Source organism: Littorina saxatilis, linkage group LG3, assembly GCF_037325665.1.
Source record: "Littorina saxatilis isolate snail1 linkage group LG3, US_GU_Lsax_2.0, whole genome shotgun sequence".
Classification (NCBI taxonomy): domain Eukaryota; kingdom Metazoa; phylum Mollusca; class Gastropoda; order Littorinimorpha; family Littorinidae; genus Littorina; species Littorina saxatilis.
Genome location: NC_090247.1, coordinates 56,792,624 through 56,808,962, shown reverse-complemented (window position 1 = coordinate 56,808,962; position 16,339 = coordinate 56,792,624). Strand labels below are relative to the sequence as shown.

Genomic DNA, 16,339 nt, shown 5'->3' with positions numbered 1-16,339 from the left:
GCTTTTAATATGTTCAATTTCGGTTCCATTATTTTTGGTGTACACATCAGTAATTTTGCTTTTGACGGCGCTATCTGACATTTTGTTGGCCAAGTATAGTCGTCAGCTGCGCGAAGACCTGAATAACGTCTGTACTAGCCGTTTGCTGCTGGAAACTCTGCTGCAGGAACGACTCGTTTTGAGCAATCAGATCATCAATCCGATTCTGGTTTTTCTCGCTCTGTTCTCTGCATTCGTTCATCCAGTAGTCATTTACATCTGTGATGGCTTTCACAAGGCCGGCATTGTTATTTCCCATGCCTGCTTCGTTAAGTATGGCTGATTGCCTGCAATTATGTGCAAACGCTTTACATACTCATACAGGCAAATATACACTTACAAATATGGAAAGTTATTAACACATGAATATTGAGTCAGAAAATCAAAACGACGGGCGAACACGCAAGCAAATAACACACACACACACACACACACACACACACACACACACACACACACACACACACACACATACACACACACATACACACACACACACATTCAGGGGCGAATCATATCATTTTTAAGAGGGGGGGGGGGGGAGGGGGCACATTGTTTTTAGGGACAGATCAACGACGCAGAGTGTTTAGTTGAGGGCGCAAAGCGCCCGAACCTGCTTGGGGAGCATGCCGGGGGCACGCCCCCCTGAATGTTTGTTTACCAAAACAGGAGAGAAAAAATGTTAATTTAAGAAGATAAATTTGGATCAAAACAAGAAAAATTGACAGATCTGGTGCAACCTGAGCCAACAATTACCGCACTACCTCCCAAAACCGTCATTAGGAATCAATGGTCGGCTCCTATGGGGGTCTGGGGACATAACAAGGAAAATGGAGCAATCGGGTGCAATTAATCTGAGCCATGTTTTTTCTGTATTTATAAAATAAAACTAGTCTGGATCAGCCCCTGCACATTTGTATTTGCATTTGATCACGTGTTTCGATGCAAAATAGCTTCAATGCGATTTATAAACATTAAGCAAATGCTTGCTACTGCACTTATCAAATATAAAATAGATGTATATGCAGAAAACAGATTACGTACGTAAAAATTGCGTACGTTAAAATGTGGAGGTGCACAAGACTGGGTCCAAAAATGAGGACATGAGTCCACAAAAACTATGTCATAAAGAATTTACAACATCGCTAACAATCACAAAATCAACTTTTGAGCTGACTGTAATTGTTAATGGAACTATATAATCACGAGGGATATAAACCACAAACTAGTAAAGACTGTCACTTTCCCAAGTTTCTTGAGACATCATTTTGCCGACACCTTGCTCTCTATTTCGATTTCCTTAAATATGACAACATTTCAAATGAATGGTTCCATCTTTAATGCTCTGAGGATTGTTTGGTTAATGTAGACTGTAAAACAAAAAAATTGGCTAAAACAAGCGCGAAGTAGCATGTTGTGTGGCGTTCGTGACGTGTTCAAAATTGGACGCGAACGTGTGTCCGGATGAAATGATAGCACGGTAAAGGGAATTTGGAAAGGTGAAGGTCGGGTCGAGATGTTGTGGGTATTTTCTAACGTTGTGTACATACATCCTTGGACGTTCTGCCCACCAGTGCAACTGTTGAGCGTACAAAATGCGAAGTGACGTAAGTTACACATGGACACGACATGCAGAAAAATGTACGCATACCCGCATCTGATGAGTCAGCCATACTATTTGAATCTTCACTTATTTTGTAATTATTGCTGATCAAACAAGTCTATTTGTTGTGAAAGGACGTTATGAAAATGATACATGTAGGGCAGAAAAGATTGTGATGATTTTGGACACGAAACAAAACTTACGTCACGTGGATTTTGGGTCCCCAAAATTAGTGGCATTAAAGGCATTATAAGTACTTGAACATGTTGAATGGTATCATCTGCAATTAAGAAATTGTTGAATTTTCTTTGAAGAGGCTATTCGCTGCATGTCCTCTATTTGGCCGCCAAAAAAACAGAGTTGTGTCCACAAAACAATAATCTTAGATCACAAAACTCAAATTGAATGTTCACAACTACTGCGAAAGAAATATTCATTATCTGACCAATATTTCAACATAAACTTCAAGGTTTACAGGTTTTTTTTATCTTCTTGTCAAAAATAACCTTCGAAGAGAATACACCTTCAGCCTCAAGCCCAGTATTGTGCACCTCCATACATGTTTTGACAGAATTAAAGAAATGCACTATTCCAAAGGTGATGTCTTAACTGTGTAAAAGTATTTACCGTCTCGTCTGACGATCGATCAGTACGCTAGCTGTTTTCATACTCTTCCTTGTTTAGCTAGGCGATATGAAAAGGAGCCGTCCGTCTGACAGTATCTTTCGTGTTCTTTCTTTCTTTATTTGGTGTTTAACGTCGTTTTCAACCATTCAAGGTTATATCGCGACGGATCTTTCGTGTAAGTCTACTCTCTACCAAAAACATAGAGAACTAGATGATTACCGGCTTCGCCGGGTACCGGCTTCGCCGGGAAGAAGTAGAGCCGAATACCAGGCTGCGCCTGGGACCCGGTTTTGCCGGGTGTACGCCGGCCGCACGAAGGAAAGGAGATAAACGCGCAAAACACTGGAGACCTTCTAAAAATAGTAACGTGCAGTGACCTTCTAAAAATAGTAACGTAGTAACGGGAATATGGATTGACGCCACACGGAGGAAGGGAGATAATCGCGGCTGAAAACACTGGAGAAGATAAGGAAGAGTTACTGGTAGTGGATCCCGACAACAACAACAAAAACAAATACAAATCGGTTCAGCGCGCACAGCGCTGCGCGCTGAGAGCACGTGTTGAAATATCTCATCGATGAGGTTGTGTCCGGGGTGTAGCTGAATACGGTGTCCAAATTTGAAAAAGATCCACCGAGAACTTTGGCCGTGCATCGCAAACAGACAGACAGACAGACAGACAGACAGACAGACAGACAGACAGACAGACAGACACTAGTCGTATATATATATATATAGATACTACATGGCTTCCTATGTGATACCAGTTTTACACGAGCTGTATTTTGAAAATTAAACTGCGAGCGAAAGCGAGCTTTTCAATATTTAAAAACACAACGAGTGAAAAACTGGTATCAAACAGCAAACCATGTAGTATTCTGTTTATCCTGCATACTGTACTTGTATGTCTATTGCTCCAAACGTCCTTCACAGCCGAAGCGTCCAGATTGAAGAAGCTTCAAATGAAAACTGGATCTCTCCGAAAGCCTCGTGTAATCTCTGACGTCAAAGCAAAGAGACATCACTTTAGAAAGCATATCATGACGTATACGTTCTTAAAATTCTTCCAAATGTTCGAAGAATGACGTTTGTCTCATTGACTCGACCATTACATGCAGTGGAAAATCAGGTCCCTGGCAGACACCACCTCTTCACATGCACTGTGGAGTGAACGATATTGTTATGTATACAACTCTCCTGTGTTCACTTTCAAGTGAATAACTATCGTTCTGATATCATTTTAAAGTGAAGCTAAAGAAACCTGGTATCGGCACTGCTGTGCATCTCCTATGATCTCAATGGTATCAAGGCACGGGTCATAGCCCTTTGCCGCGACAAGGTTTGCCGATACCGGCACTTGTCTTGTCTAGACAGTGACGTCATTCATAGATGACGCCAATCATAAATGACGTTTGTCAAGGGAACTTATGCTTTCAAGTGTTGCTGCTTCCAGTGACAGGAAGGTATAGAGATTGATCATTGTATACAATCAATTTATCATTGTATACACAAATTACACAAACGTCATCTTGTGAGGGACCAAAAAATATTGAAACTCTCGGATGATTTTTTTGTGTGGTATCAACCTCGACCTACGGTCTCGGTTGATACCACAAAAAAATCATCCTCGAGTTTCAATATTTTTCGGTCCCTCACTCGATGACGTTGTGTAATCTGTATGACATGAGTGGTATGTCACACGTATGTGGGATAAATAGAGAATACTACATGGCTTCCTTTGTGATACCAGTTTTACACGAGTTGTGTTTTTAAACACAACGAGTGTAAAACTGATATGGTATCAAACAGAAAGCCATGTAGTATTCTGTTTATCCTACATATGTCCCTCACAGTCGAAGCGCCCAGATTGAAGCTTCAAATGGAACCTGGCTCTCTCCGAAAGCCTCGTGTAAAGCAACGATTTGTCTTTTTGTCGCAGATTACAATATAAATAGTCATACGCTTACACAACTATCTCATAGTTGACTACATAATTATACAGTTAGTGTTGCCAGCCAAACGAAAATGTACGTGGTTTGTCAGTTCATACCTCCCATGTACATGTAATCAATATTTCCCGTGATCATGTTTTGGGGATGAACGCTGTGTGCTGTATGCAGATAACGATTAAAAAAAAGTGGAGTAAAACAGTCGGTGGTACCAAGTTACTCCCTGAACCATGACAACTGGAAGGGGTAACCATTACTTTGCAAACACAGTCGTACCATCATGTGCATTTCTGTAGGGCCTCGGCAGATGAGCACGGGAGTCAATTTGTACTCTGATACCTAGTATTCTCTCCCATAGGAGCTATTTCGTCAGCCACCACATATCCGTCATAGACTTTAACATGGGTATCGATAGCAAATTCTCAGTCGTTAAGAACTGTTCCAAATCAAGTAATCCAACAAAGAAGAAAAGTACAGGAGAAGAACCTGAAATGTATTGTACTAGGTATCTACAAACAAAGATCATCTATCAAGATGCCCCCCCCCCCCCCCCCCCCCCCCCCCCTCGTATGCTCCGTTAACAGGTATTCGGATTGGTTTGCAGACAACCCCGAGAGAAGCCGCATACCGGGCTGCCATTGAACCCCCCCCTCCCCCCACACACAAAAACATAGACATACTATCTCTCTTTGTCATTTTCTTCCTTTTTTCTCCGGTTTAAAATTGTATTTCCGTGCATGGATCATACACTCAAAGATAATCGCTCATCATGAAACGTTTCATGATCTCTCCCGATCTTTTCACTTTTCCTTGCCTGATGTTGATATTTCAGTTCAGCTTTGAAGTTCCGACTGCCAGACTGCACCGTCATATGAACTTCTGAAAAACGAGAAAAACAGTTGCATGTTCATGCAGCTATCTTCTATCAGATTTTGCAGAGGTAGTGCAATCGTCAGAACTAACGTGAAAATCTGTCACTTTCAAAGAAATGCAAGTGTCCGAAGAGTGTGTGGCATTTTGTTAAGATAAGAAACCTGTCATTGGAAAAAGCTCTCACCAAAGAATTGACAGAGGAGCAGTCAGTCGTTTGCGTGTCGACGCTGGAGCCTCGTTGTGAGCCACTGCTGCATGACGGGACGGTAGAACCCGGATTGTGCTGACGTTTTACCCACACTGAAAACGCACGAGGTTTATCCTTTATAGCGGCTAGTATTGGGATAAGAATTGAGGGAAATGTATTGATAACATTGAATGTTCCTACACTCTTGAGAGCTGCTGCAAGTTGTCAAAGTTTGTAGACAGAGAGAGCCATCTAAAAAACCAACCCTGGTCAGTTCTGTAAGTTTGACATCAAGTTCGACTTATTCCGTTAACCATATTTCATGTTAAAGGGGCAAAATCAATGGTTTCCTGTTGACAAGGAGAGACAACGTTGGACACAACTTAAACTTTACCAGTTAACTTTTAGGATAGGCCACACCCCGAATAACACTGTCTATATGATTATAGCATGCTCCTGCTCCTATGTCCGTGTGTTAAGAAATGACGACATTGAATGCATGCTCCTACAAGGCTGCAAGGTTCGAATAGCATGTATATGCGACTTCAAGGGAAACGTCTACCAGGCTTACAATCAACAACAACAACAACAACAACAGCAACAACAACAACAGCAACAACAGCAACGACTACAACAACAAAGCTATCTACATGGTATGTACAAACATGTGTTAATTTCTTTGAGAAGAAATGTAGAAAATAAGTTTAAACACACCCCGATAACTCCAAAACCTGCCAACAAAGTAAACTACAACTGTCTTGTCTTTCTTTTTCTGACAAGTGTGTGTGCAAGAAAGTTAAAAGTATAGACAGGCTAATAAAGTAATTACTTACTGTTTCCTTCAAAAGGTGTGGTGGGTCTATGGTTCACTTTTGTCAATGGCGTCCTGAAATACATTTTCAGGAACAGCATTGCAACATGAACAGGTATATGGTTTTGATGTCTAAAATCTCTTTCTGTTACTGGATAATATCACATTTTCAGGAACAACATTGCAACATGAAAAAGTATATGGTTTTGATGACTAAAATCTCTTTCTGTTACTGTATAATATCACATTTTCAGGAACAACATTGCAACATGAAAAAGTATATGGTTTTGATGTCTATAATCTCTTTCTGTTACTGACTAATATCACAGATTCACTACGATTTCCTCACGTAAATAATGCAGTTTTTTTAACACACACTAGTCCAACCATCTCAAAAATAACCAATGTAAAATTAATGTACGGATCCATATATTCTTATCTAGTCTGTAACTCAAGTATATCTTTTGTAATTAGCTGCAGTTAGTCATTCACCTGCAGACATTAAGAATTCTAACTGTTGGATGTGTTTTTAAAAGCTTCCGATATGCCAAATCCACAGAATACAGCATGGTGGACATACTTCTCCAGTTCCTAAATAAAATTTAAGAAGAGGAGTTAAGTTACGAATCGCGTGACCGTGAAGTTTAAGTCCGGTAGGCCAGTCCACCTTTCCCTAAAAGATTCACTATCGAAGGTCAAGGTCACTCCAAAAAAGCCATGCTAAAAACACATGCATTCAGTTTTTTTCCTTGGAGAGGATTGAATTTGCGCGAGATCTGAAGAAATAAGTATCGAATGTACTTGTATACCCTCCTTACCATGTCGGCAAACATATATACACCGACACATGTCTGCCCATGTTTTACATGGGACAAAAGATTCCTACTACCGGGACACGCACCGGCACGGTTGGCCTAGTGGTAAGGCGTCCGCCCCGTGATCGGGAGGTCGTGGGTTCGAACCCCGGCCGGGTCGCGATACCTAAGACTTTAAAATTGGCAATCTAGTGGCTGCTCCGCCTGGCGTCTGGCATTATGGGGTTAGTGCTAGGACTGGTTGGTCCGGTGTCAGAATAATGTGACTGGGTGAGACATGAAGCCTGTGCTGCGACTTCAATCTGTCTTGTGTGTGGCGCACGTTATATGTCAAAGCAGCACCGCCCTGATATGGCCCTTCGTGGTCGGCTGGGCGTTAAGCAAACAAACAAACAAACCGGGACACGCACCTACAAATTAACTGGCGGACTACACTTTTTGCAGACTGAGAGTTTTTTTTAATTTACTCAATTTAATTTTAGGTGTCAAAATTGCAAAAATTATGCATTCGTGCTATATATCTGTGTGGAATGACATTTCTCGTTAATTTACATTTTAGGTGTCAATTGTTGAGTGCGCGGATGTATCCCTTACACACACCGGTGACACTGTGACGGTTCCCCTACGCTTTGTGTTCGGTGCCCTGACCCTTTGTGTTCGGTTCCCACTCGGTTCCCACACGCCAAAATTCGCGGACAAAACATCCATTTATGGTAGTATTACGCAATGTTGCTCTCTGAGAATGGTCTTGTTAGATCTGTGAGTGTTTACACTACATGCCTAGGTGCTGTTGGATTGAAGGTTTTTGATATTTTAGCCGTTATTAGGTAGAATGCCTTCCACTTTACTGCAAAACTGCATAATTCGTAGCATCGGCAAGAAATATCCTACCAAAAAATGCCTGCTTGGAACTGTCGTTGGTCCAGCAAAAAGTTCAACATGTCTGTAGCAGACAGCCCAAGTTTCAAGATTGTAGGGCCATCCAAACAGCCGTAATAATAAAAACAACAAAAGTAGTCAGTGAAATTGGCTGTGTTCGGTCCCCACACACTTTTGTGACGTAGGCGTGACGGTTCCCATAATTCATTGTGTCGGTCCCCACTTTCTGTGTCGGACCCCACTTTCGACCTAATTTCTCTGTGACGGACCCCACAACCAGCCTATTTTGTGTCGGTCCCCACACCTTCTTGGATTTATGACTTGCCGGTTACTTGTATCATTGTATTCATTGAATCTAATTGTCTCGGAGTTATTTTTCAGCAAAAACCGGCAAGGCAGCACCTTTTGTGATACCAAGTAAGTCAGATGACATCAGTATGTGTGTGTGTGTGTGTGTGTGTGTGTGTGTGTGTGTGTGTGTGTGTATGTGTGAGAGAGAGAGAGAGAGAGAGAGAGAGAGAGAGAGTGAGAGAGAGAGAGAGAGAGAGAGAGATTGACACCTTTCCAGATCACTCCGGTTATGCGACACTACCGCGAGCGTCACTACCGCGTGTCACACTACGGCGAGTACGACACTACCGCGTGTAACACTACCGCGTGTCACACTACCGCGAGTACGACACTACCGCGAGTATAACACTGCCGCGTGTCACACTACCGCGCGTACCACAACCGCGAGTACCATAACCGTAGAGAAAACGCATGCAAACTTACTTCTTGTGAGTTTGTGTTCAAACGGCTTTGATTGGAAGCAACCCATTCTATATGTATTCTGATAGTGTGTTCTGATCGTTTTGAGTTCTTGGTTAGCATGACAAACATTGAATTAGTGTTCAGAGAACAGACCAGGCCTTTTTGTTTTATATTTCAAGGAAACATTTCAACCTTTGCCTTCAGCCATGGAAGTCATAAAATGACACGCGGTAATGTTATACTCGCGGTAGTGTGACACGCGGTAGTGTTATACTCGCGGTAGTGTCGTACTCGCGGTAGTGTCGTACTCGCGGTAAGTTCTGTTTCCGTACCCGCGACAGCGGCAGCGACAAAAGAAAACGCGCGCAAACCGTCGTGACGTGTTTCCGTACTTGCGTTTTAAACATGCGGTAAAATCTGTAAACTCCCGCGTTGCCGCGCGACAACGCGAAAAAATCGCTCCAGGACCCTTTCAAAAAAATCGCGTCGCTTGCCGCTTGTCGCGCCGCTAACGTGTCGCGCGTGTGGAAACACTCCTGGTCATTTTCTATGTGCTTGATTTTCGTCGCACCGCTGGAAAAACGCTATCGCGGGTACGGAAACACAACTTTAGTGTGAGACGCGGTAGTGGTACTCGCGGTAGTGACGCTCGCGGTAGTGACCAGCACCCGATCACTCCACATAAACGCTGGTTCTGGTTGCATTGTGCCGCTGACATACAGCTAATAGGATTTTTACACCCCCGGTATAGGGGTGTGTATAGGTTTCACTCGATGTGTTTGTGTTCGCAAGTAGATCTCAAGAATGAACGGACCGATCGTCACCAAACTTGGTGAACAGGTTCTATACATTCCTGAGACGGTCCTTACAAAAATTGGGACCAGTCAAACACACGGTTAGGGAGTTATTGGTGGATTAAAATTATACAAGGCCTGGTATAGACGGACACCCCCGTTGGTCAAAGGGAAATAACCATTCTCACTGCCACCAACTGAGAAGGTTATTTCCCTTTGACGGGGGTGTAGTTCCTATCGGAGGAATTTCTTGTTTTAATCCTTTTGTGGTATTGCTGATGATGCTGAACATGTATTTTACTAGTTTACCAATATGTATCTTTGACCCTGATAGCCTACGAAAACGGAGCAATCATGGCCCAACATTGGCCCAATGCTGAATTTATTGGCGCGGTGTTGAGCCTTAGTCGGGCCGTTGTCGTAGGCTGTCAGGGTTTATGTAGCCTTGTTCCATTGTATTCTGACTGTCATAAAGTAATTAATTTTAAGAGAAAGCAGTCATGAACACAAGGAGCTGGGAAAAGTTGCCTCTTACAACAAGCGTGGATAAAGACACATCCTTGACACAGGCAAGTACTCTTTTTTTTTTTCAATCACCACTAGAAGTCCCTGGGCAGCATTTTGCTCTGAAAACTGAATCTCACATACGACAGGTGGATCTTTTATTTTAAAAATGTGCCAAATTGCATATCTCCAAGGCCTTAAGACTAAGAGTAGATATTGGGAAGGCCAGTTCAAGAAGGTGTGGGTGGATCAACACATAATTTGCTGGTATACTGGGAACCGTCCCAGAGATAAATAATGTTATATATTATTTGTAGCATAAACTAATAAAGTTAGTCTCTCTCTCTCTCTCTCTCTCTCTCTCTCTCTCTCTCTCTCTCTCTCTCTCTCTCTCTCTCTCTCTCTCTCTCTCTCTCACACACACACATACACACACATACTGATGTCATCTGACTTACTTGGTATCACAAACGGTGCTGCCTTGCCGGTTTTTGCTGAAAAATAACTCCGAGACAATTAGATTCAAAGATTCAATGAATACAATGATACAAGTAACCGGCAAGTCATAAATCCAAGAAGGTGTGGGGACCGACACAAAATAGGCTGGTTGTGGGGTCCGTCACAGAGAAATTAGGTCGAAAGTGGGGTCCGACACAGAAAGTGGGGACCGACACAATGAATTATGGGAACCGTCACGCCTACGTCACAAAAGTGTGTGGGGACCGAACACAGCCAATTTCACTGACTACTTTTGTTGTTTTTATTATTACGGCTGTTTGGATGGCCCTACAATCTTGAAACTTGGGCTGTCTGCTACAGACATGTTGAACTTTTTGCTGGACCAACGACAGTTCCAAGCAGGCATTTTTTGGTAGGATATTTCTTGCCGATGCTACGAATTATGCAGTTTTGCAGTAAAGTGGAAGGCATTCTACCTAATAACGGCTAAAATATCAAAAACCTTCAATCCAACAGCACCTAGGCATGTAGTGTAAACACTCACAGATCTAACAAGACCATTCTCAGAGAGCAACATTGCGTAATACTACCATAAATGGATGTTTTGTCCGCGAATTTTGGCGTGTGGGAACCGAGTGGGAACCGAACACAAAGGGTCAGGGCACCGGACACAAAGCGTAGGGGAACCGTCACAGTGTCACCGGTGTGTTACAGCCCGTTTTCCAGCTATAAAAGTAAGCAAGCCACTCACTTGGGGCTCACTTTGGCCACGACCAGCAGAATAGTCGACAGCAAAAAGCCGGCTCCCAGAACACCACATGCAATGGTTAGAATACGATTTGTCAGCTTCAAGTCTTCTGCATCTGTATGTTTAAACAGAAAAATGGAAATGCTTTTGGGATAAACAAATAACTGGTCGCTTGAAAAGTGTTACGTAGAGGTTACATGCCGAGTCTCAGTGATTATCAAAAATAATGGTCGAAGTTAGCGGATCATGAAAAATGCGAGCTTCAGCGAGCTTTTTCATGACCGCGAACTGAGACCATTATTTTTAATAATCACTGAGACGAGGTATGTAACCTCTTTATTCCTCCTTTCTTCAGTTATTCAAAGAAAAGAGGAGTTTTGTGCGAAAGTTTGATCGAATCCAAATCACTCAACCAGTCTACCTGCGCTGGCGATTGAATAATGCGCGGTTGTATAGTTCAGGGAAAATCAATCAATTCTGTTAACACTTCTTGTCAGTTTCCCTGTTTTGGACTAAAATCAAGTACACAGTTATGTTGTTATTCTGCTGTGCCGGTAAAGGCAGATAGTGTGTGTTCTGGTCATGTTTTAGTATCGCTTAGGAAATGTTCTTTCTTCGAATGGGACAAGCAGACGAACTTTTGCCCCCGTGTTCCAACGTTAAAAACTGTATGAAGTTCTGTTTTCTGGGGCAAAATAGTGTATGAAACCGCTGTATGTTCTTTAAATTGATGCGATGTGTGCATTTGGTTGCGTGTGATCTGTTTATAAAATGAAATATTGTCAAAAACTAACCGTCGGATTGCAGTCTCTTGTCCAAGCAACTCAGTTCAGAAAATTTGGAAGGGGAACTACTCTTGTCGTACGAGAGTTACTTGCCTTGGGAGTTTGCGTGCACTCATAAGAGATCTAAAGCGAGTTTCTCTGCACTGATCGTTAGATTTGGATTTAGAAAACAACCAAACTCATAGATTTTATATGGAGATTAATGTGTTCAAGCCTGTAGTTGCCAGTTTAAATGCAGTATGTTTGTATTGTTTGGTCTGGAGATGTATATTTCGTACATTGGAGCGTTCGGAACTTTTCAATCGCTAAAGTAGTTCCCTCAAAGTCTAACTCATCAACCTGTGAGCTATCGAGGATTCAGGCCCGTTGGGTAAGTGATTTTGGTTGTTGGGTAAGTTACCGAAAAATAACTAGCCCTACACCTTTACAGAGAGAAAGAAGCAGAGGGGGGAATAAAATCTACAATCTCTCCCTCTCTCTCTCTCTCTCTTTCTTGTACACACACACACACACACACACACACACACACACACACACACACACACACACACACACACACACGCGCGCGCGCGCGCGCGCACACATTAGCATTGACTTATAGAGCAGTAGATTAAAACAAAAATGTACATACCAGTCTTGTTCGATCCCACAGAGCACTGGCCGTCGATTTGAACAACAACCGCTGTGGTTGACGTCAGTTCCGATACCCCTCCGTCACTTACTGATACAGTTAGCACGTGAACGCTTGACACAACAGCAACAGTTGTGACGTTTGTTTTTAAAGTGATGTCACCGGTTGCGTCGTCCAGGGAAAAGTAGTCCGAGCCACCACTGACGAAAGAATACGTCAGAGCTGAACTGACGTCATTGTCTCTAGCTGTCAATGAAACAACCGTCGCACCAACAGGGCTGTTGCAAGAGAAATACGCTTGATAAATAATTTGATCAAAAGTCGGTGTGTTGTCGTTGATGTCTGTCATTGTGACGTTCAAGTTTGCTTCCGACGACCTTGACCCTGCGTCAAGCACCTTCAATGTCAGCAGGTAAAAGGTTGTGCCCCCTGTGTTGGGGTCACGGTCAAGTGTGCCGGATGTTTGGAGATCGCCAGATGTAGGATGCAGAAAAAACAGATGCGTTGCATTTGATCCATTGTCTGAAAAAAAGTGTCAATAAGATCATATATTCCCAATTATTTTCTCCTCTCAAAAGGTGTGTTACCAGACACATTGACCCTGACATAAAGGAACAAAGACCAACCTCCTTCACTCAAATTCCAAACCATTCAACCAAACGGAGCACACACAAAAACAAACTAGAACAGATTTGCAAACACACACACACACACACACACACACACACACACACACAGTCCCCTACCAGTCACAGCTGACGTCATCGTGTAAATGACGTTACCATATGTACCGATGTCATCATCACGAGCAGTAAGGGAGAGAATCAAGGTACCGGAAGCAATGTCTTCTCTTACAGGTACATTGGGCATGAATCCTGCCAAATCCGGTATTGGATATACCCATATTGGTGCGTAGTCGTTACTGTGAATCACCTGTGATGAAAGCCGACAGCAGTGAGAATTACGATGCAGATATTGAACAATATCTCACAGTTGATACACATTATTACAGGTGTGCCACGTCATTCTTGTGATTCATATTTTCGTGCAGTTCATACCGTCTGAAGAGTGTTATTCATAATTCATAATCAGCCTAAAAAATCGAACTAAGAGGCGCGCATTGCAGACTCACTAGCGCAACGAATCGCAGCTCAGTGCAACAAATATCGTATGTATTCCCTAAACTCTGCTAAAAATATCGTTTGAATGTGATCTGAGAATAAGGGTTTACATTTGACACATCGACTTTATTATCTTGAATTGCATCGACTGGAACATTCGTCTCCTTTTGGCTTTGGACAACTTGAAGTAAATACATATGAGTGATAGACACTGTCTATCGGATAGACATACAAGCACTCATGCATTCAACCCCCACCTCCCGCATGATTAGCACACACCCCTCCCTTACACACATAAACAGACGGACTCTTCTTCGAAATTGACAGCGATAACAAAAGAAAATTGACAATGGCGACTGCACGTGAGAGCGAACAACAAAAAGACCAAAAAGCACTGTACTGACGTTAAAATGACGAACACGGAACAAATAACGGCGACGTTTCGACCTAAGGGTCTTCTGAACGTCGCCGTTATTTGTTCCGTGTTCGTCAGTTTAACGTAAGTAGAGGGCCCCAAAGGGGGGGTATCATCACGATCACGGGAAGGGAAATTTTAGCTTTCACGATCACAGTTACCTTGATTTTTGTTTTCACGATCACGAACACCTTGACGAATAGAGAATCATAGAGTGATACAGCTGTGAAAAATGTACGTTGAAAATAAAATGCTTTGCAATAATGCCCATCACGATCACGAAAACAAATGACGATCACGATCACGAGACTTGATTTTTTTGTCATCACGGATCACGGGCAAAGTCCTATCACGATCACAGAAATGGAAATTTCGGCAATCACGGTCACAGAAAGGTCAAAAATCGCCAATCACGATCACGATTTTAAACCATTTGGGGCCCTCTAAGTACAGTGCATTTTTGTCTTTTAACGATAACAGAAGGTCTAAATACTGAAATATGACTTAATTGTATACTCACCTGCACATAAACTACAGCAACAGATGTCAGTTTCACCCCTTCTGTCGGGGCATCGCTGGCTTCCACTGTCAAGGCGTAGGATGATATTCTGTTGAAGTCAAGCTTGCTGGTGTTGACGTACAAACCTGTGCCCGACATCGTGAAACCCGCTTCTGACGTCAGTAACGTCAGTTTGACGTCACTGTTGTAACCCTCGTCTGCATCGGTGACGTTGAACGTCAGTATGGGGACATCTGTGGGGGTCAAAAATCGGGGAATTATTGTGACAGATAACCCTGAAATTATGAATATTTTGAAAAATTGATGTCTGGTGACAGTATATAGTCATTTGGTGTACAGCGAGTGAATGTTGATGTGGTTACAAGTCTTGCTTTTGGCACTCTCTCGCTCTTTGTCTTTCTGTTTCGGTATTTATTCATTCGCGAATCATCCTAGTTCTTTGTCTAGCTACTGGTTTCACAATTGTATTTCAAGTCAACATCACCATCATCAACCTCCTCCTCCTCATCATCATCATCATCATCATCATCATCATCATCATCATCATCATCATCATCATCATCATCATCATCATCATCATCACCACCAGCAAAAACAACAGCAGTAGAACCACCACCATCAAAACCACCATGTCAACACGTGTTATCTGTTCTACTGTTTGGAAGTAAAATCATTTCGCAATTCGTGTCTGGTAATCTTCACAGGGGGTTTTCACACCCTCAAAATATTTAGAGGTCTACCTCTACGCTTGAAAAGCAGGGCTAATAATCATATTTCCGTCCAAAATGGCAAGGGTTATAAACGATGTAGTTGGTGCCACTGTAGTACATAGCCTTTTAACATTCAAGTACTCAATCAGCTATGATAATGAAGAAATCGTTTATTTCACGTCAAGACAGTCTGTAAATTAATATTGCAACAGCAGTCATCCTAATGAAGTAGGAGACGTACATGCTTTTCGTAGAGATAAATCATTTTTATAACTACCAGCTGTTGTAGAAGTGGACACATTCATAGAGTACACGTCGCTTTCAAACTGCGGCCTGTTGTCGTTGATGTCATCAACTTTCAAAGCGAGTTTCAACATGTCGGAATAATTCGCGGAGTCAGTGACCACAACCCACAGGTCGTCCAAGGTAGACAACCCCTCCTCTCTGTCGATTCGTCTTGCCACGGTTACCTCCCCGCTCGTGTCGTTCACGGCGAAGTATGAACTGTGGTTCCCTGCACATGTAATTGGATCACTTGATACAATTTGAAGCAAGGGTCCATGGGGTTTCTGATACTTGCTTCTCTACTGCAATCGCTTGTCAACTTAATGCAGCATCACCTCTATTTGAACATTTAAATTCATTGGATTTACCATCTTTATTGTGTGTCTTATAAAAGTGCATGGCTTGGGCATTCCAAAAGGAAACTAACGTGGGTATATCATCGTCATCATCATCATCACCGCCGTCGTAGTTATTGCATCATCGTCAAAAACGTAGACTAAGTTCGGAAATAACTCTGTTGGGTATGTATTGGTCGTGAAAGAGTGAATATTCTTGCTTTTGTTGAGTCAAACGTACTTTCACGCCGTGACATTACAGGCTGTAATCACTAGCGAGGGGTGTGTCTGAAACACGTGGACACGGAGCACGTGTGACATTAAAGGCTGTAGTCACTAGCGAGGGGTGTGTCTGAAACACGTGGACACGGAGCACGTGTGACATTAAAGGCTGTAGTCACTAGCGAGGGGTGTGTCTGAAACACGTGGACACGGAGCACGTGTGACATTACAGGCTGTAATCACTAGCGAGGGGTGTGTCTGAAACACGTGGACA

The 16,339-nt window shown here is 42.7% G+C and overlaps 1 protein-coding gene across 1 annotated transcript in view; it reads right to left on the bottom strand.

Moving 5' to 3' along the window:
- Positions 1–4,895: 4,895 nt before the first annotated feature.
- Positions 4,896–16,339, bottom strand: part of LOC138962741 (protocadherin Fat 3-like) — a 21,231-nt gene continuing 9,787 nt past the window's right edge. The window contains exons 9-16 of the mRNA XM_070334681.1: positions 15,501–15,737; positions 14,514–14,746; positions 13,204–13,390; positions 12,458–12,979; positions 11,045–11,156; positions 6,112–6,164; positions 5,276–5,391; positions 4,896–5,097 (exon numbers count right to left, since the gene is read on the bottom strand). Coding sequence (XP_070190782.1) covers positions 5,086–5,097; positions 5,276–5,391; positions 6,112–6,164; positions 11,045–11,156; positions 12,458–12,979; positions 13,204–13,390; positions 14,514–14,746; positions 15,501–15,737 — 1,472 coding nt within the window. The 3' untranslated portion in view covers positions 4,896–5,085. The remainder of the gene's footprint in view (positions 5,098–5,275; positions 5,392–6,111; positions 6,165–11,044; positions 11,157–12,457; positions 12,980–13,203; positions 13,391–14,513; positions 14,747–15,500; positions 15,738–16,339) is intronic.